The sequence below is a fragment of the Salmo salar genome, chromosome 17 (genome assembly GCF_965601325.2).
Source record: "Salmo salar chromosome 17, fSalSal1, whole genome shotgun sequence".
In the NCBI taxonomy this organism is placed as follows: domain Eukaryota; kingdom Metazoa; phylum Chordata; class Actinopteri; order Salmoniformes; family Salmonidae; genus Salmo; species Salmo salar.
In genome coordinates, this window is record NC_138307.1 from 51,251,991 (window position 1) to 51,274,118 (window position 22,128).

General features: G+C 44.9%; 1 protein-coding gene across 3 annotated transcripts in view; it reads right to left on the reverse strand.

Moving 5' to 3' along the window:
- LOC106576074 (diacylglycerol kinase iota) overlaps positions 1–22,128 on the reverse strand; it is a 62,068-nt gene that overhangs the window by 16,127 nt on the left and 23,813 nt on the right. For 2 of the 3 annotated variants that reach the window (XM_014152951.3, XM_045699717.2), the window contains exons 2-13: positions 19,193–19,301; positions 15,453–15,548; positions 13,109–13,183; positions 12,938–12,994; positions 12,642–12,707; positions 12,479–12,547; positions 12,171–12,287; positions 10,080–10,154; positions 7,654–7,749; positions 7,467–7,549; positions 7,311–7,371; positions 6,721–6,834 (exon numbers count right to left, since the gene is read on the reverse strand). In XM_014152951.3, coding sequence (XP_014008426.2) covers positions 6,721–6,834; positions 7,311–7,371; positions 7,467–7,549; positions 7,654–7,749; positions 10,080–10,154; positions 12,171–12,287; positions 12,479–12,547; positions 12,642–12,707; positions 12,938–12,994; positions 13,109–13,183; positions 15,453–15,548; positions 19,193–19,301 — 1,018 coding nt within the window. The remainder of the gene's footprint in view (positions 1–6,720; positions 6,835–7,310; positions 7,372–7,466; positions 7,550–7,653; positions 7,750–10,079; positions 10,155–12,170; positions 12,288–12,478; positions 12,548–12,641; positions 12,708–12,937; positions 12,995–13,108; positions 13,184–15,452; positions 15,549–19,192; positions 19,302–22,128) is intronic. The other variant, XM_045699718.2, reaches the window with a different exon arrangement.

Genomic DNA, 22,128 nt, shown 5'->3' on the forward strand with positions numbered 1-22,128 from the left:
ACATACTTGAACATTCTCAGTCCTCTGTTGCTTCACTCTGTCTGCATTTCTTTCAAAAGGCACACGGTATAGCTGTTTTAGAGACACCTAGTGCCTTTTCAGCATGCGTGCAATAGTCGGCAAACTTATGGCTTCCACATTGTTGAACATGTCGTCATTGTCCAAGATGTGCTGCCGAATTTCTGTAAGGCGAATATCATTTCTGGCCCGAACCAAATTGACCACGGCCCGCTTTTGTTGGTCAGTCAGAATTTTGCCTCTGCCTCCTCTATTTGGCCTAGGCTCAATTCTGCAGGGAAAATGACAGTAAGAACACATTTAGCCACATCACCTACTCTGTGGTACACATTGGCATGCAGTATACAGTCATTTGACTATTGAGAGTAGCCTAATGTTTAGTGCATGCTGAAGACTTACCAGTTCTCACTGTGGAAAGTTCTGATTGAGGCCACGGTTGATCTTCTGAGGTTTGGTTGAATCATTGTAGCTGCCTCAGTCATTGTCATGCCATGATTTACGACATGGTCTACAACCATTGCTCGGATTTCATTGGACACTCTTTGCTGTTGCTGCCGCTGTCTTGGTCCGTGGCCTTGTCCTCTACCGCGTTCCCCCACACGTCTCAAACGAGGCCCACGACCACCTCTCAGAAGGGGTGCTTGTCCCCTGCCATTCCTTTGACCACCACGTCTTCCTCGTCTTCCTCCTCCCACTGCTTGACCTCTATTGTGACCTGGATCACCTGCCAGCTCCATGTTATCGCTATGTTGTTGTAGGTGGGTACCAATCATTTCACTATATACTAGTACCACAATGTGAAATCAATCATTAGTAACAAGTTGGCAGTATTGGAAAAGCAATTACAACTTTATTAGGTACACCTGCGTGTTAATGCAAATAGCCTGCTCCTTTGAACAGCGTATATAGAGTAGAGAGCTTAAGTTGTTGTTCGACCCAACATTAGAACAGGCAAGATGTGTAACTTTGACCGTGGTATGATTGTTGGTGCCACACATGGTGGTTCCAGTATCTCAGAAAGAGCTGCCCTCCTGGGATTTGTATGCACTACAGTCCCTAGAGTTTACAGAGAATGGTGCGATAAACAAAACACATTCAGTGAGCGGCAGTTCTGTGGGCAAAAACACCGTTAATGAGAGAGGTCAGAGGAGAATGTCCAGACTCATTCAAGCTGACAGAAAGGCCATAAATGCTCAAATGACAGCCGTTTAAAACAGTGGTGTGCAGAAGGGCATCTCTTAACGTACAACACCGTGAATAATTCAGTCTGTTGTGGAGGCAAAAGGGGGTCCTACCCAGCACTAGATAGGTGTACCTAATAAAGTGAGTATACAGTAATGTCAAATCTGAAAACATGGTCTGGAAAAGTAATAAAGAATGATGATGATGAAATATTACATCCATAGATAATGTAGTCCAATTGGTTCATGTTCCACGGGTGTTGGTGTCAATGGATCTCGTTATCCTGAAACTTTCATGATTTAAACATGGACTATTGTTTGTCAGTTTCCATAAAACTATGCATTAAGAGTAATGCAACAGTTACTCATCATTTTGATCAGTTGTATCAATTGATAGTTAGATCATTGTAATGAAATGAATAGACAGTCATCTCAGATGTAATGTGTGAATTGCATTTTGAAATGGTAATACTTCGATGTTAAGTTGTGTTATTTTGAACAGGTGATTTTAGTTCAATGAACAGATGATCTTAGCTTTATGTGTATTGTATCCAAGCAATTGGAAAAAGAGTTTAGAGTTTTGAAAAACGTGCATTTTGATCATTGGTTGTGAGTTTTGTGTCTAGAGTTTTGAAAAATGACATCAAGGTTCTGAAAGTAGTGCCAAAGTAATTGTAAAAATCTGTAACACACAATAAAATCCTAACAAATGTGCTGTAGTGGATTCTTCTCTGAGCAAATGTTCAAATTAAATCAAATGTTATTTGTCACATGCTTGGTAAACATCAGGTGTAGACTTATAGGTCCTTTTCCAACAACGCAATAAATAATAGAAATAGCGATATAAGGAATAAATACAAAGTGTAACAATAACATGGCTTTATACAGGGAGTACCAGTACTGAGTCAATGTGCAGGGCTACGAGGTAACTGAGGTAGCTACAGTATGTATGTACATATAGGTAGGGGTGAAGTGACTAGGCAACAGGATAGATAATAGACTTAGCTGGGGCAGCAGCGTATGTGGAGCAGTAGCAGCAGTGTACAGTCGTGACCAAAAGTTTTGAGAATGACACAAATATTAATTTCTACAAACTTTGCTGCTTCAGTATCTTTAGATATTTTTGCCAGATGTTACTATGGAATACTGAAGTATAATTACAAGCATTTCATAAGTGTCAAATGCTTTTATTGACAATTACATGAAGTTGATGCAAAGAGTCAATATTTGCAGTGTTGACCCTTCTTTTTCAAGACCTCTGCAATCCGCCCTGGCATGCTGTCAATTAACTTCTAGGCCACATCCTGACTGATGGCAGCCCATTCTTGCATAATCAATGCTTGGAGTTTGTCAGAATTTGTGCGTTTTTGTTTGTCCACCCGCCTCTTGAAGATTGACCACAAGTTCTCAATGGGATTAAGGTCTGGGGAGTTTCCTGGCCATGGACCCAAAATATCGATGTTTTGTTTCCCGAGCCACTTAGTTATCACTTTTGCCTTATGGCAAGGTGCTCCATCATGCTGGAAAAGGCATTGTTCGTCACCAAACTGTTCCTGGATGGTTGGGAGAAGTTGCTCTCAGAGGATGTGTTGGTACCATTCTTTATTCATGGCTGTGTTCTTAGGCAAAATTAATTTGCATGGCAAAGAGGGACTTTGCAATTAATTGCAATTCATGTGATCACTCTTCATAACATTCTGGAGTATATGCAAATTGCCATCACACAAACTGAGGCAGCAGACTTTGTGAAAATTAATATTTGTGTCATTCTCAAAACTTTTGGCTAAGACTGTATGTGGTGAGTGTGAAAGTGTGTGTGTGCACGTGCGTGTGTGAGTGTGAGTGCGTGTGTGTGGCGTCAGTGTGCATGTGTGTGCATGTTATGTGTGTGTGTGGACATGTTATGTGTGTGTGGGCGTATGTAGTGCATATGTGTGTGTAAGTATGCATGAATGTGTGGGTAGAATCCAGTGTGTGTGCATAGAGTCTGTGCAAGAGAATTAGTAAAAAAAAAGGTCAATGCAGGTAGTCCGGGTGCCATTTGATTAGCTATTTAGCAGTCTTGTTTAGCAGTCTTGTGGCTTGAGGGTAGAAACTGTTCAGGGTCCTGTTGGTTCCAGACTTGGTGCACTGGTACCGCTTGCCATGCAGTAGCAGAGAGAATGGTCTATGGCTTGGATGGCTGGAGTCTTTGACAATTGTTTGGGCCTTCCTCTGACACCACCTGGTATAGAGGTCCAGGCCCCAGTGAGCTCGGCCCCAGTTATGTACTGGGCCGTACTCACCACCCTCTGTACCGCCTAGCAGTCGGGTGCCTTGCAGTTGCCATACCAAGCAGTGATGCAGCCAATCAAGATGCTCTCAATGGTGCAGCCGTATAACTTTTAGAGGACCTGAGGGCCCATACCAAATCTTTTAAGCCTCCTGAGAGAGAAGAGACATTGTCGTGCCCTCTTCACAACGTTACAGGTGTGTGTGGACCATGTTAATTCCTCAGTGTCGTGGACACCGATGAACTTGAAGCTCTCGACCCGCTTCACTACAGCCCCATCGATTTGAATGGTGGTGTGCTCGCCCCTCCATTTCCTGTAGCCCACGATCAGCTCCTTTGTCATGCTGACATTGAGGAAGAGGTTGTTGTCCTTGCACCACACTCCCAAGTCTCTGACCTCCTCCCTATAGGCTGCCTCATCGTCTTCAGTGTTCAGTCCTAGCACCATTGCGTCGTCAGCAAATTTGATGACATTGTTGGAGTAGTGCATGGCCACACAGTCGTGGGTGAACAGGGAGTACAAGGGGGGACTTAGCACACACCCCTGAGGGGCCCCCGTGTTGATGGTCAGCATGGCGGATGTGTTGTTACTTACCCTCACACCTAAGGGTGGCCTGTCAGGAAGTCTAGGATACAGTTGCAGAGGGAGGTGTTCAGTTCCAGGGTACTGAGCTTGGAGGGGACTATGGTGTTGAATGTTGAGCTGTAGTCAATGAACAGCATTCTTATATAGGTATTCCTTTTGTCCAGGTGGGTGAGGGCAGTGTGGAGTGCAATAGAGACTGTGTCATCTGTGGATCTTTTGGGGTGGTATGTAAATTGGAGTGGGTCCAGGGTGTCTGGGAGGATGGTGTTGATGTGAGCCATGACCAGCCGTTCAAAGCATTTCATAGCTATAGATGTGAGTGCTACCGGGCGATTGTCATTAAGGCAGGTTACATTGCCGTTATTGAGCACAAGTTGGTATCACAGACCAGGTCAGGAAAAGATTGGTAATGTCAGTGAAAACACTTGCCAGCTGTTCAGCGCATGCTCTGAGTACGCGTCCTGGTATTCCGTCTGGCCCTGTGGACTTGTGAATGTTAACCTGTTTAAAGGTCTTACTCATATCGGCTACGGAGAGCGAAATCACACAGTCGTCCAGAACAGCTGGTGCTCTCATGCATGGTTTAGTGTTGCTTGCCTCGAAGTGAGCATAGAAGGCATTTCGCTTGTTTGGTAGCCTCGCGTCCCTAGGCAGCTCGTGGCTGGATTTCCCTTTGTAATCCATGATAGTTGGCAAGCCCTGCCACATCTGTTGAGCGTCAAAGCCGACGTAGTAGGATTCGATCTTAGTCCTATATTGATGGTTTACCTGTTTGATGGCTCGTCGGAGGTCGTAGCGGGACTTCTTGTAAGTGTCCAAATTAGAGTCCCTCTCCTTGAAAGCGGCAGCTCTAGACTTTAGACGTTCTCAATGCATCTTCTGAACAGAGGCAGACAAACAATCTCTCCCTCATACTGTCTCTCTCTTTCTTTTCTCTTCTCTTCTCCTCTAAGCATCTGAATGTTATTTCCATGCAGATTTGATGTTGTTGTCTGTAATGAATTATAATCACTGCTAATAATCCTTGATATACACATCCCTCCTCCTCCCCAAGAGCCTGGAAGTGTTTCCTCTCTCTTTCTTTCTCTCTCTCTCTCTCTCTCTCTCTCGCGCTCTCTCGCTCTCTCTCTCCATCTTTCTCCCTCTTTCTCCCTCTGTGGGGTTCAGAGAGAACTCGTTTATATTTAGGCAACGCTCATTAGAGCTACTGCTAATCAGCCTTAGTGCACACACACCCACACACACATACACACCCACCCACACACACACATACACACACACAAACATCTCTGCACTGACTCAAGCAATTTGTGTCAGAGAAAGTAGCACTCTCACCAACAGGATACACACATACACAAACACCCAATCACACAAACACACACACAACACACACACAAAGAGAGAGAGAGAGAGAGAGAGAGAGAGAGAGAGAGAGAGAGAGAGAGAGAGACGTCTCTGCACTGACTCAGGCAATCAGAGTGCCAAAGGCTGTTTCACGTCCCATACACACACACAAACGTAGCTTCTGTGTCAGCGAACGTGCTGATGACAGCAGCACTCTCACCAACAGGACACACACACATACACATGCACACCGACACACACAGTGGCGCTGTGGCAGGTGCAGGAGAACCGAGACAACAGGCTGTATGCTGGTTAAACAGAACAGACAGACAGAGCAGCAGCGATGAAAGGACAGTCTAAAAGGACACACACTCAAAGAGACCAGGACAATACCTGCAATAAACCACACTAATTACTGCTGCAATACAACATGAGTTATTTCAGTAAGACAGAGTCCACTGTGTTGAAAGGGAAAGGGGGAATACCTAGTCAGTTGTACAACAGAATGCCTTCAACTGAAATGTGTCTGAATCAGAGAGGTGCCAGGGGCTGCCTTAATCGACATTCCACGTCTTCGGCGCCCGGGGAACAGACTACTGTGCTATAGTTAGTAAGATGACTATGTCGGGTCAGAGTCAGACAGAGGGCAATGTATACATTACAAACATAATGAGACACACACATGCAAAGAGGACACAATGGCCTCTGCATTACAATTTTTAACTCTTTAACTTCATTTTAAGCCCACGTTTGATCTGAAATATTTATAAAAAAGATCTGTCAACATTATTTTGCGGAGGGGGCACACCGACTGGACCAGGTAAAGAGTACCCCACCCCCACCATTCTCCCTAGTAAGTGGTTGCTTCCAAGGTGCACCACGGAGCAAAGATATGCGAGGCGTGACGCTAGATACACCAGCGCGTGCAGACAGTATCGTCATTGGAAGAGGAGAGAAAAGTGTAGAGTGACACACGCAGTGTTTGATTAGATTTGAGTTGCCGGTGATGGGCAGGACTCTCAGGAGGTACAGTACGTTTGTAAATTCAAGCTATGTAGCCAATTGATTCCTTCTTGATGAATAAATACAATGAAAATATTTGGTTCGGGGAAAAGGTGTTTAAGGTGTTTGAAAAGTACAAAATTCTCCGACTTCCAGAGGGGGGCCAGCCCCTCTCCAGACAACCCCCCCCCCCCATCCTCCGTACTTCGTGCCCCCTCTAAAATAATGGGTGGATGACACCCATGTGCGGGCACACACCAGCGCACACATGCCACAAACAAACACACACGCACATCCACACACAAAGGGCAGCTTACCCCTCCCCAGTTGAGGGTCCTGGCGAGGTCATTTCCTGTCCCCAGAGGAAGTACAGCTACAGGCGGATGGGGGGTCATTCCTAACTCATCCAGAGCAGACAGGATCCACCCCACCTAAGGCGAGAAAAGGCGAGAAAAGGCGAGAGAAGGCGAGAGAAGGCGAGAGAGAGAGGAGAGAGAGTGAGATGGGGAGTGGCTCTGTTAATGAAGTTCACTAATGCTGTGAATAATGTACAGGGTCCTGGGACATGTTCATACATGTTAACTATGTCTGTGTGTGTTACCACCAGAGGGAGCTGTGTTCACACTCAGTAACACATATTGCACTGTCTATCATCTAGCACCCTCAAACTGAACTCTGGACCTCGAAGCCTTTAAATTGTTCCCCTCTAATCAGGGACTGATTTAGACCTCGGACACCAGGTGTGTCCAATTAATGATCAGGTAGGGTAAGACCCCTGACAGTAGCACTGCAATCATACAGAGCCATCGCTACAGACAGACAGGCAAGCAGGCAGGCAGAGTCAGACTAACATTAGTAATAGCAGTGGTAATGCAGTAAAACAGTAAAAAAATGTTCATTCTCTCACCGTCCCGTCTCCTCCACACGCCAGGATACGCAGGTTTGGCACTTTCCTGTATAGCTCCAACCTGGGAGACAGGATGTACAGAGGTTAGGGTGTAGGAAATAGTGTATAAGGTGTAGTGTGGTATGTAGGGTGTAGCATGTAGGGTGTAGTACTCACGCCTCTCTGAGCCCTCCCTGGGAGAGATCAAACACCTGGCGAGGGTTCAGAACCCACATAAACATCTGTAACACCTTAGTACCCTGAGACACAGAGAGAGAAGGAGGTTAGGGTCAGGGATGAAGGTAGCTAGGGGTTTGTGGGCCAGCAGTTAGGGTTATAGGTCAGGAATCATAGGTTAACTTACCTGGTTGCCTCCACTCTTGGGGTTGACAAAGACTAGAACAGGTTTCATCAGAGGGGAGGGAAGGGGCTTCAGCATGAACGGACGCCACTTTGACTCCTAATGGGAGCAAACTATATTAGCAAGAGTCTACCCCTTGTCAGCAAATAGAACACGTTTGTACACACACCCCACAGAGGGACAGAGAACAGTACTCACCCCACAGAGGGACAGAGAACAGTACTCACCCCACAGAGGGACAGAGAACAGTACTCACCCCACAGAGGGACAGAGAACAGTACTCACCCCACTGAGGGACAGAAAACAGTACTCACCCCACAGAGGGACAGAGAACAGTACTCACCCCACTGAGGGACAGAAAACAGTACTCACCCCACAGAGGGACAGAGAACAGTACTCACCCCACTGAGGGACAGAAAACAGTACTCACCCCACAGAGGGACAGAGAACAGTACTCACCCCACTGAGGGACAGAAAACAGTACTGTCATGACGTTGGCCTGTGGGTAAGGTTTATGACCCCCCCCCATAAATACCTTTCTCTCTTCCCCTCTCTGAATCTACTGAAGGACTTGAATAGCCTGTGTTAAATATAGAGAGTCTGGGAACATCAAACAAATGGGGAAAGGTACCACATATTTTGTTAATAAAACCAGTTGGAAATATGCTTGGGAACGTAATGAGTATGTATGTCAGTTCGGTTGTCATCTGAGACATTATGACTGATGACAGGACGACATAAACTGTATCTGAGAAAGAATACGCCCTCTAGTTATCAGAGTCACATGGAATTGTTATGCAATTGAAATGTTTGATATTGAAAATGTTTGTTAGGAGATGAAATGTAATTTTAGCTTCCGAATGAGAGATTTGGGTTTTCATAAGGAAAGTGCCCTGCTCGATCAGTGGCCCAACCCTGTGAAGAGACAGGGGTTATAAACGATGAAACACCTCCCTCCCCCTCTCCACTATATAATCCTTTGACGAAAAGATAACCACGTTGGTTCCAGTACGGGAGGTCTGCAGCTTCTACGTTAGAAGGACACACATGTCAAGGACAGAACTAAGCCAACCTCGGCGTGAGCTATGGTATGAACTGGTATGAACTTTGAGCTTATTCACTACAGAAGTGCTACTTCCTAGCCGTTGAGTTAGCAGCGGCCGCTGTAACGTGGGCTAGGAAAGGACGGACGACGGATCCAGTCTAACAGACGGACGAAGATACCACCACGTATCCAATTTACCACCAGAGACATTCTTCCGAGTACAGGAAGATCTGTTGGCCAACCCGGCCAGCATCTACGACCAATCTACCGAAGCGCAGCTCAGAGTAAATATTTATTGCATTTTCCTTTTCCAAATGGGCGGTAATTTAGAATGCATAAGATAATGTATTTACGATAGCCTAGCTGCTGTTTCTCTGTTCCTAAATCTTCCCGCTCTTTCATTCAAGCCCAACCCCCTTTCCTTTGTGTAACCAGCCGTCATATCTGTTCCGTCTACCGGGACGTTTTCTGTATGACATCATTGTATTCTGTGTATTTGTAATTCTGTGTGATTAGTTAGGTATTTAGTAAATAAATAATTAAACCCAATTTTGTATTGCTGATTCAACTTGTTAGCCAGGGTTCGTGAAGATAGCCAAGAACTTACAACTTTCATTATGAGACTGAAAATAAGACAAGGGTTAACATTGACTGCTATCGATGTAAAATATTACTAAGTATTTTAAGAGTTTATTCGGAAGATAACGGCTCTATAAACGTTCTTCCGTGGTGCCCCGACTTTCTAGTTAATTACATTTACATGATTAGCTTAACCAGGTAATATTAATTACAGAGAAATCATTTTATAAGTTAGCATGTCATATCACTTAATCCGGCATAGCCAAAGACACGACAGTACTCACCCCACAGAGGGACAGAGAACAGTACTCACCCCACTGAGGGACAGAAAACAGTACTCACCCCACAGAGGGACAGAAAACAGTACTCACCCCACTGAGGGACAGAGAACAGTACTCACCCCACAGAGGGACAGAAAACAGTACTCACCCCACTGAGGGACAGAGAACAGTACTCACCCCACAGAGGGACAGAGAACAGTACTCACCCCACAGAGGGACAGAGAACAGTACTCACCCCACAGAGGGACAGAGAACAGTACTCACCCCACAGAGGGACAGAAAACAGTACTCACCCCACTGAGGGAAAGAAAACAGTACTCACCCCACAGAGGGACAGAGAACAGTACTCACCCCACTGAGGGACAGAAAACAGTACTCACCCCACAGAGGGACAGAAAACAGTACTCACCCCACAGAGGGACAGAGAACAGTACTCACCCCACAGAGGACAGAAAACAGTACTCACCCCATAGAGGGACAGAAAACAGTACTCACCCCACAGAGGGACAGAGAACAGTACTCACGTCAGTTCCTTTCTTACTGGTCCTTCTTTTAAACGATGTGCGTTTTTTCCTCCTTGTAGAATTTTTGAATGAGCTCTGTGAGAGGGGAGAGAGAGAGAAACGCTTTAAGGCATGTTCCACAGATTAACCCTGGAGCACACACAACACAACAGGTCAGTTGAAGTTTACAGTAATAAGAGACAGCAGACTCTAAAAGGAGTCTGTAAAGCAGTATGTAAAGAAGTCTGTACATGAGTGTGTAAAGGACTCTGTAAAGGAGTGTTTACAGGAGTGTGTAAAGGAGTGTGTTAAGGACTATGTAAAGGAGTGTGTAAAGGAGTCTGTAAAGGAGTATGTGAAGGAGTGTGTAAAGGAGCGTGTAAAGGAGTATGTAAAGAAGTGTGTAAAGGAGCGTGTAAAGGAGTATGTAGAGGAGTGTGTAAAGGAGTGTGTAAAGGACTATGTAAAGGAGTGTGTAAAGGAGTGTGTAAAGGAGTCTGTAAAGGAGTGTATAAAGGAGTGTGTAAAGGAGTGAGTAAAGGACTCTGTAAAGGAGTGTGTAAAGGAGTGCATAAAATAGTGTGTAAAGGACTCTGTAAAGGAGTGTGTAAAGGAGTCTGTAAAGACGTGTGTAAAGGAAGGTGTAAAGGAGTCTGTAAAGGAGTGTGTAAAGGACTCTGTAAAGGAATGCGTAAAGGAGTGTGTAAAGTAGTCTGTAAAGGAGTATGTAAAGGAGTGTGTAAAGGACTGTGTAAAGGAGTGTGTAAAGGAGTGTGTAAAGGAGTCTGTAAAGGAGTCTGTAAAGGAGTCTCCAAAGGAGTGTGTAAAGGAGTGTGTAAAGGAGTGTGTAAAGGACTCTGTAAAGGAGTCTGTAAAGGAGTATGTAAAGGAGTGTGTAAAGGACTGCATAAAAGTATGTGTTCAGGAGTATGTAAAGGAGTATGTAAAGGAGTGTGTAAAGGAGTATGTAAAGGAGTGTGTAAAGGAGTGTGTAAAGGAGTATATAAAGGAGTGTGTAAAGGAGTGTGTAAAGGGGTGTGTAAAGGAGTCTGTAAAGGAGTGTGTAAAAGTGTGCGTAAAGGAGTGCGTAAAGGTGTGTGTAAAGGAGTGTGTAAAGGAGTGTGTAAAGGAGTGTGTAAAGGAGTCTGTAAAGGAGTATGTAAATGAGTGTGTAAAGGAGTGTATAAAGGAGTGTGTAAAGGAGTGCGTAAAGGAGTGTGTAAAGGAGTGCGTAAATTACTCTGTAAAGGAGTGTGTAAAGGAGTGAGTAAAAGTGTGTGTTAAGGAGTATGTAAAGGAGTGTGTAAAGGAGTCTGTAAAGGAGTGTGTAAAGGAGTGCGTAAAAGTGTGTATTAAGGAGTATGTAAAGGAGTATGTAAAGGAGTGTGTAAAGGAGCATGTAAAGGAGTATGTAAAGGAGTGTGTAAAGGAGTGCATAAAAGTGTGTGTTACAGAGTATGTAAAGGAGTGTGTAAAGGAGTGTGTAGAGGAGTATGTAAAGAAGTATGTAAAGGAGTGTTAAAGGGGTGCGTAAAAGTGTGTTTAAGGAGTATGTAAAGGAGTGTGTAAAGGGGTGCGTAAAAGTGTGTATTAAGGAGTATGTAAAGGAGTATGTAAAGGAGTGTGTAAAGGAGCATGTAAAGGAGTATGTAAAGGAGTGTGTAAAGGAGTGCATAAAAGTGTGTGTTACAGAGTATGTAAAGGAGTGTGTAAAGGAGTGTGTAGAGGAGTATGTAAAGGAGTATGTAAAGGAGTGTGTAAAGGGGTGCGTAAAAGTGTGTTTAAGGAGTATGTAAAGGAGTGTGTAAAGGGGTGCGTAAAAGTGTGTTTAAGGAGTATGTAAAGGAGTGTGTAAAGGAGTGTGTAAAGGAGTGTGTAAAGGAGTCTGTAAAGGAGTGTGTAAAGCAGTGCGTAAAAGGGTGTGTAAAGGAGTGTGTGCCCAAGCAATGTCTCCTCCAATCCTGGTTGTCTGGCTGTGATGTGATGTGAAGGCTGCTTGTTGAACTGTGTGTGTGCTCTAGGGTTGAGCTGTGGTTGAGCTGTTGTTGGGCTGTGGTTGTACTGTGTGTGTGTGTGTGAATTTGTGTCAGTGTTCGTGTGTTGTGTTCTCACCTGTGGCTTCCTAACTTTGATGATCCAGGAGGGGGGGACAATGACCCCGGCGTGAGCCCCCAGAGAACAGGGCTCCTCAATCTGATGTAGCTGGAAACACGTCACTTTGTTATGGAACTGAGGGGGAGGAGAGGAGGAGGAGAGGAGAGGAGAGGGGGTTAGGGGGTCTATAGGTACCACTACTAACTCATACAGACACTCTAATAGAGAAGAACACACACACACACAGCCCTAATACACACACACACACACACACACACACACACACGCTCACAAACACTCAAAGAAACACACAAGACACTACTCACAGCTTGTTTGCACCAGGAGCAGCTGATGGCCACAATCTCTTTACTGTGGAAGAACTTCTGCTGGAAGCTCTACCGGACACACAGGATGAATCATGTTATTCATTTGATATACACAATATACAGGATGCATATTCTCAAGGTGTACAGTAGGTGTGTGTCTTACCTTCCCACACTGTCTGCATTTCCCCTCTTGGCGGCGCCGGTGCACCCAGTGATGCCGCAACATATTCTGCCGAAGACAGGGAGGAGGGAGAGGGAAAGAAAGAGAGCAGTCAGAGACAGTAGTTCTCACACACACACACACACACACACACACACACACACACAAACACACACACACACACACACACACACACACACACACACACACACACACACACACACACACACACACACACACACCACACACACACACACACACACATATCAGAGAAACACCATCATCAGATGCTGACTCACATCTCGGAGGCAGCGAGAGCCTCCTTCTCTAAACGTTGGTTTACAGCGGAAGTTAATCTGAGAGAGAAGGAGAGGGTGGGGCGGTGAGAGATGCTAAGGACGTAGCGTCACGTGTGCTTTGTCAGATTGACTTGTTGAAAGGGAGAAATGCAATGTGTATGTGTGTGTTACCTTATCGAGCTGCTCGATGCAGGCGGTGTGGACTACGATCTTACACGCTGCACACTTCGTCCTGGGGGCAGACTTCTTAAAAGAGAGGACACACACACCAGAGAAAGCAATGAGACTCGCGTAGACACACACACACACACACACACACACACACACACACACACACACACACACACACACACACACACACACACACACACACACACACACACACACACACGCACACACAGAGAGAGACACACAGAGACAAACTGATCAATCTGCCAGCTCTGATCAAGTCACAATAAAACAGTTGTCTACACTTGAAAAAAACATCACACACGTATTAAACCTATAATGTGTTAGAGAGGAACTAGACATAGAGAGATTTCTTTACTGTTTATTTCACTTTTGTTATTATCTATTTCACTTGCTTTGGCAATGTAAACACATGTTTCCATGCCAATAAAGGCCTTAAATTGAATTTAATAGATTTAAATTTAAATTGAGAGAGGGGACGAAAGAGAGAGAGAGAGAGAGAGAGAGAGAGACAGATGGGAAACTAGAGAGATTACATTTTGTCCTGCTCTTACCAGCGTCTCTTTATCCTATTCAGACTAATGGCAGTGTTAGTGGCATCTCCACTAAGAGATATTAAAGGCCCAATGCAGCCGTTTTTATACACCTGACGCATTAAAAAAGTCACCACTGGGCTGATTGAAACATGAAAGACCGGTACAATTTTATAAATGCCAACAGACAATTTGCTCTTTCGACATGGTGGGTATCTTTTTGTGTCGGTAAAATGTAAATATTGACATAGTATTCCATCATATGGAAGTAAACTTGGAGTCACGTGAAGATATGGAAACCATGCAGTTTATTAGGCTACAGATTAAATCAATTATGATGAACTTCACAGGGTGGTGAATATGCAAGGTTGATGTTGCTTTCCAATAAATATTGAGGGTCTTATTCTGGCGAATTGATCGATGCTTGGCTGCCATTTGACAAACACAAATACTATGGCTCTTATCCATAATCTCATAATATACTGTAGGTAGTCTACCGCACTGTATCTGTGAGCTGTTGGCTAGAGAGCATCTGTCAAGACCAGAGTGGGCTCATTTTCTATATAACACAATCGTTTTTGTGACCATACCATCAGTAGAGTTGAAAATGTGCTGGAAACCCCTTTAACTTGTATTTTTCATTCGGTACATGGGAATTTAACGTTATTTGTATGTGCACTACGTCATCACACACAGCCGTTTATCAGCAAAAAGTCAGTCTGATGGAAACATTTTTGGTGGGAAAATACACATATTGTTTTATGTAGATTTTAGTATAATTGCATAAAAATCAGTCGCAAATTGGATGGAAACCTAGCTACTGTAATATATTTCCATTAAAATAAGCAAAAAAAGCTTTTTTTGCTGAAAGCTATTTCTTAAGCAAGACTTTTGCTGGGAGTGGACTGAGTCGGAAGGGGAAAACTGAAAATGAGTTGTTATTGGCAGAGAGGTTTGGAACTCTCTTTGTTATTTGTCTGCTAACCAATTGACTGCCTGGTGACGTCACCATGGAAAGCCGAAACTCCCGCCCATGCAAACCTGCTGATTAGAATGCCCTGTGTAGGTTGTAATTTCAACAAGAAACTATCAGGAAATAACACTGATTTTTAAAAAAATCACACTTTTAAATGATTAGTTTCATCAGCTGAAAAACACAATGTTGACTACACTAGGCCTTTTAAGGTAATGCTAGAGGAACTATTCCAGGTAATGTCAAAGCCAATGCGCTATTGTAACTCCACTCTTCTGATGCTCGCTGTGGCCCTCTAACACAATGTAAATAACACTGTTATCACCAGGGCTCTCCTCACCCACTCTGCCTCTCTCTGCTCTGACCGCTCTCCATCTCTTTCCCCTCCTGTCTCTTCTCTCTCCCTCATCACCCTCGATAGCTCCTTCTCTACTCTGTCGCCCCCCCGTCATCTCCTCCTCCTCACCTCTCTCGCTCCCTCTACTTCTCCTTCTTCACCTCACTCATCTCTCCACTTTCTGTCCTTTCTGTCACTCTACCCCCTCCACTCCTTCTCCTTCTCCCTCACTCTCTCTCTTTTTCTCTTTCTGTCTCTATTTTCCACTCTCTCTCTCTCTGTTTCGCTCTCTGTCTGTATCCCTCTCGCTGTCTCTGTCTCAGTCTCCCCCTCTAGCCCCCCCCTCTCTCTTTTCCTCTCTCTGTCTCTATTTTCCACTCTCTCTCTCTCTGTTTCTCTCTCTGTCTGTATCCCTCTCGCTGTCTCTGTCTCAGTCTCCCCCTTTAGCCCCCCCCACCCCTCTCTCTCTCTTCATGTACTCACTGCAGTCTTCAGTACACAGGTGTCTTCTCCCAGGTAGCACAGATCTCCAGAACAACTGGTCTCCAGCCACAGGTGTTCCCCGTTCACAGCAGTCTCCTACACACACACACACACACACACACACACACACACACACACACACACACACACACACACACACACACACACACACAGCAACACAAAATTCAGCGCACGCACGCACATGCACACAAAATACTCACAAAGGAATATGTTAGACCTTCTCCCACATACCCGGCAGACAAACAGTGGTGTATGAGTGTTAATGTGTCTAATTGTCCATTGGATTCCAGTGTGTTGGCGATATCCTCCCCTACAGGAAGTGTGGATCAAACGTAAAACACACACACACAGACACACACACACACACACACACACACCACACACACACACACACACACACACACACACACACACACACACACACACACACACACACACACACACACACACACACACACACACACACACACACACACACACACACACACACACACACAGAAGCAGCACAGCACAACCACAATCCCATTATTCGCTCTGTGCTGCATGATGTTGATACGTTAGCTCATTAAAGTTTAATGGAGGTGTGTGTGTGTGTGCGTCTTTGTGTGTGTGTGTGTGTGTGTGTGTGTGCGTGTCTGGATCATGCAGAGAGGGAAATGCCAGTGATGACGTTTAGGAAATCTCCTGCATGGAGGGACCTATTGCTCCCCAGGTACCGCCAGGTTGGTGCCCTGGGTGGGTGTGTATGCCCTTACAGAAAAACCCAAATTAATTTCACGTGATGACGTCTTCAACCTGCGATCTTATGTGAAGTGAATGTGATACAACATGTAAAAGCAACACGTGATAACATGAAACCGCACACGTGACAACATTTGAGCACATGTGAAAACCAAACACGGTGATGCCAAAAATGAAACCACAATTGTGAGGTGAAAACATGTTTGTTCCATGTGAAAAGGCGGCGGTTAACATCTACATTTTTATACATGCGAACATATGGTTTCACACGTCAACAAATGAACTCACACGTGCCTCTGTTGTTTTCACGGGAACATTTCAGCTCAACATGTGAAAACGTGTGAAACTGCAAATTTCAGGTGTTTATTTGTACGGGGATGAAAGAGTATGGGGTTTTAAAGTATTTCAGGGGATGGGGATGAGAGAGTATGGGGTTTTAAAAGTATTTCAGGGGATGGGGATGAAAGAGTATGGAGTTTTAAAGTATTTCAGGGGATGGGGATGAAAGAGTATGGAGTTTTAAAGTATTTCAGGGGATGGGGATGAGAGAGTATGGGGTTTTAAAGTATTTCAGGGGATGGGGATGAAAGAGTATGGAGTTTTAAAGTATTTCAGGGGATGGGGATGAAAGAGTATGGAGTTTTAAAGTATTTCAGGGGATGGGGATGAGAGAGTATGGAGTTTTAAAGTATTTCAGGGGATGGGGATGAAAGAGTATGGAGTTTTAAAGTATTTCAGGGGATGGGGATGAGAGAGTATGGGGTTTTAAAGTATTTCAGGGGATGGGGATGAAAGAGTATGGGGTTTTAAAGTATTTCAGGGGATGGGGATGAAAGAGTATGGAGTTTTAAAGTATTTCAGGGGATGGGGATGAAAGAGTATGGAGTTTTAAAGTATTTCAGGGGATGGGGATGAGAGAGTATGGAGTTTTAAAGTATTTCAGGGGATGGGGATGAGAGAGTATGGGGTTTTAAAGTATTTCAGGGGATGGGGATGAGAGAGTATGGGGTTTTAAAGTATTTCAGGGGATGGGGATGAAAGAGTATGGAGTTTTAAAGTATTTCAGGGGATGGGGATGAGAGACTATGGGGTTTTAAAGTATTTCAGGGGATGGGGATGAAAGAGTATGGAGTTTTAAAGTATTTCAGGGGATGGGGATGAGAGAGTATGGAGTTTTAAAGTATTTCAGGGGATGGGGATGAAAGAGTATGGAGTTTTAAAGTATTTCAGGGGATGGGGATGAAAGAGTATGGGGTTTTAAAGTATTTCAGGGGATGGGGATGAGAGAGTATGGAGTTTTAAAGTATTTCAGGGGATGGGGATGAGAGAGTATGGGGTTTTAAAGTATTTCAGGGGATGGGGATGAGAGAGTATGGAGTTTTAAAGTATTTCAGGGGATGGGGATGAAAGAGTATGGAGTTTTAAAGTATTTCAGGGGATGGGGATGAGAGAGTATGGAGTTTTAAAGTATTTCAGGGGATGGGGATGAGAGAGTATGGGGTTTTAAAGTATTTCAGGGGATGGGGATGAAAGAGTATGGAGTTTTCAAGTATTTCAGGGGATAGGGATGAGAGAGTATGGGGTTTTAAAGTATTTCAGGGGATGGGGATGAAAGAGTATGGAGTTTTAAAGTATTTCAGGGGATGGGGATGAGAGAGTATGGGGTTTTAAAGTATTTCAGGGGATGGGGATGAAAGAGTATGGGGTTTTAAAGTATTTCAGGGGATGGGGATGAAAGAGTATGGAGTTTTAAAGTATTTCAGGGGATGGGGATGAGAGAGTATGGGGTTTTAAAGTATTTCAGGGGATGGGGATGAAAGAGTATGGAGTTTTAAAGTATTTCAGGGGATGGGGATGAAAGAGTATGGGGTTTTAAAGTATTTCAGGGGATGGGGATGAGAGAGTATGGAGTTTTAAAGTATTTCAGGGGATGGGGATGAAAGAGTATGGGGTTTTAAAGTATTTCAGGGGATGGGGATGAGAGAGTATGGGGTTTTAAAGTAAGTGGCACGTCTAATGTTTGTGAGGCATATTACCCTGCTTTAATGATAAATATCATGTTTTTTCTTGAGGTTATTTTTAACAAAGCTGAGATTCAATTTGAAGTTCAGAGTGTAGGAATACGGGTGAAAACAAGTAATTGACACAGACGTGGTAGCGTGGCAGATTGATCAGCATGCTGCGAACCGAGAGGTTGTGAGTGTCACGACTACTGCCCAGGGCGGTTCCTCTCCCTGATCGGGTGGCGCTCGGCGGTCGTGGTCACCGGCCTACTAGCTGCCATCAATCCCTTTTTCCTTTTTCTCTTATTTATGTCTTTATGAGTTACACCTGTTTCCCATTAGTAATTAGTTGTATTATTTAAGCCCGCCTCTCCACCTGTTCTGTGTGCGGGCTTGTTACGTGTCGTCACTTTGTATGTTTTGTGGTACATGTATTTTGGACTTCGGGGTTAATGTTTCACCCTGTTGTGTTTGGACATATTTCCTCGGTTTTCAGTACTTATTAAATTACATATTGTACCAAACATTTTCCTGCTTCCTGCGCCTGACTCCACACCCACGAAGCCCAAAGTGTTACAGTGAGTTCAAATCCCAGGGAGGACGTGTTGAACAAAAAGTCCTGTGTAAATAAACAATGTAATCAACTGTGTCAAATATGTAAGTTGGAAACACTGTACGTTAAAACACACTCTCTGTGTGCGTATCCTAACAACTCATTTTTGTTTGCAGGGCATCACCTGTGAAATCTCAGGTGAAAAATTGAATCCACATGTGAAAGGTTATGTGATCACATGAAAATCCACATGTGAAATAGCATCACAGGTGAAGTGTTCCATAAACACATTGATTCACATGATTTCACAATTGAAATCACTGTGATTTTCCACATGTCAAATCATGTGGTTTTTCCGTAAGGGTGTGTGTGTGTGTGTGTGTGTGTGCGCGCGCGCACGTTTGTTTGTGTGTGTGACTCACTGTCCAGTCGACGGACGTGTGCATCTCCTTGGAAGGTCCGTTAGTGATGGGGGGCATGGGTTTGTGGACCGGGGCCAAGTGCTGGAGACCCGACCGCGAGATGGCTTTCCTGAAAAACACCCACATCATTAGACCATCACTCTGATCCATTATATCAAATCTCTTGACCTTTAATCAGTGAAATGAAAGGACTCCTTTAGTACACTGACCCAGTAGCCCCAATACTCTTGAGAGATACGGAGAGAAACAAAGGGAAGGGGACGGAGGGAGAGAGAGAGAGAAAACGTCTGTTCTCTCAGCCAGGGGTAGGATGAGTCCGCAGTGTTGCGAGGTGCTCCTGGTGCCCTCCCTTTCCATATAACCTCCCCACAACCTCCACACAACCTCCTTAAAGCCTCCCCTACAACCGACCCACAACCTCCTCAAAACCCCCCCACAACCTCCCTATAACCAACCCTGAGAGTAAAATCTCTGCTATCTGCTCACAGCAACATTTGTATGCATAATGCATAACAGCACTATAATATTGAGTATGTTTAGTATAATGTAATACAATATATATAACATTCAGATCCATCCTACAGAGTAGCTGTCTGTATTCCCATCTCCAGCCCGCTGGTAACTGTAACAATCTGGGTGGATTTAATAACAAGAACTACCCTGCTCCACCTCACCCTTCTCTCATCTGTCCTATGCAGTATGCAACACACAGGCCGTAGGGTGAGCCCTCTGTGTGTGTGTGTGTGTGTGTGTGTGTGTGTGTGTGTGTGTGTGTGTGTGTGTGTGTGTGTGTGTGTGTGTGTGTGTGTGTGTGGTGTGTGTGTGTGTGTGTGTGTGTGTGCGTGTGCGTGTGCGTGTGCGTGTGCGTGCGCGCGTGCACGTGTGTGTGTGTGGTTTGCTTTTTGTAAGGATAGTAAAACAAGGAAAATTGGGGACATTTGGCCAGTCCCTACAAGGAAGAAGTTTTTTTAGGCTTAGGGGTTAGGTTTAGGGTTAGGATTAGGTTTAGTTTTAGGGTTTGGGGGTTAAGGTTAGAGTTAGAGTTAAGGCTAGGGTTAGGGTTTAGGGAAAATATGATTTTGAATGGGAATCAATTGTTTGGTCCCCACAAGGATAGTACAAAAAGGTGTGTGTGCGTGTGTGACAGAGGGTGAGCGTGTGTGTGGATAGGTACGGTGGAAAGGATGCATAATATCTGTATGTGTGTGTGACAGAGGGTGAGCGTGTGTGTGGATAGGTACGGTGGAAAGGATGCATAATATCTGTATGTGTGTGTGACAGAGGGTGAGCGTGTGTGTGGATAGGTACGGTGGAAAGGATGCATAATATCTGTATGTGTGTGTGACAGAGGGTGAGCGTGTGTGTGGATAGGTACGGTGGAAAGGATGCATAATATCTGTATGTGTGTGTGACAGAGGGTGAGCGTGTGTGTGGATAGGTACGGTGGAAAGGATGCATAATATCTGTATGTGTGTGTGACAGAGGGTGAGCGTGTGTGTGGATAGGTACGGTGGAAAGGATGCATAATATCTGTATGTGTGTGTGACAGAGGGTGAGCGTGTGTGTGGATAGGTACGGTGGAAAGGATGCATAATATCTGTATGTGTGTGTGACAGAGGGTGAGCGTGTGTGTGGATAGGTACGGTGGAAAGGATGCATAATATCTGTATGTGTGTGTGACAGAGGGTGAGCGTGTGTGTGGATAGGTACGGTGGAAAGGATGCATAATATCTGACACCCTGTTGAAAGTTTCAGACCTCATCTAGAATTATCCACCGTGACAAAGACAGTGTCTGTTTACAGGGCTGTGTAACACGAGCCCCAGCACACACACACACACACACACACACACACACACACACACACACACACACACACACACACACACACACACACACACACACACACACCTTTAGCCCAGAGGGATAAAAATAGCTGTACGTGGGTGACAACATGCAGCTGAATGCATGCCGCTGAGGCCAGCACACACACACACACACACACACACACACACACACACACACACACACACACACACACACACACACACACACACACACACACACACACACACACACACACACACACACACACACACACATACTGTCCAAACACACTTAACCCCTGTTCTTATTGGATACCAGTGATAAAGCAACACACACACACAAACTGCCCACACACGCTCATCAGTGTGTTAAGTGTTGAGTGATGTAGATTATACTAACCTGATTACAGCCGGGACCTGATCTGACAGGATAGACAGTCTGAGTAGACTGACAGAGAGCGATATGGATGTGTGTGTGAGAGGGAGAGTGATAGAGAGGGAGAGATATTGACCTTTTTCATTCCCTGTTATCAACACCTGATGCCTCAGAGATCAGAGAGTAGCTATGTACTGCAGTGTGTTGGATGGACAGCACACACACACGAACGCACGCACACACAGACGCACGCACGCGCGCACGCAAACATGCGCACACGCACACGCACGCACACACACGCACGCACGCACGCACGCACGCACGCACGCACGCACGCACGCACACACACACACACACACACACACACACACACACACACACACACACACACACACACACACACACACACACACACACACACACACACACACACAGGCAGGCAGGCAGAGACAGGCAGAGACAGACAGACCACCATTTCATTTCAACTGCATGCTTAGTAATCTACTAAGTACATAGCAGGATCAAGGTATCAGAGCTTAATGACTTTGATGTTAGACTGGATGGATACACAGTGATGGGGGCTCTACAGAGGAACGAGTCGGCTCAGGCACCTAACAGTCAACAGGGTAACAGGGATTAGAATATTCACTCCATGGTTGGGGTTCATTCAGTTCACTTTTCAGTTCACTAAATCCAGGAAGTGAATTGAAATGAAAGTAATCCCTTAATAAAATC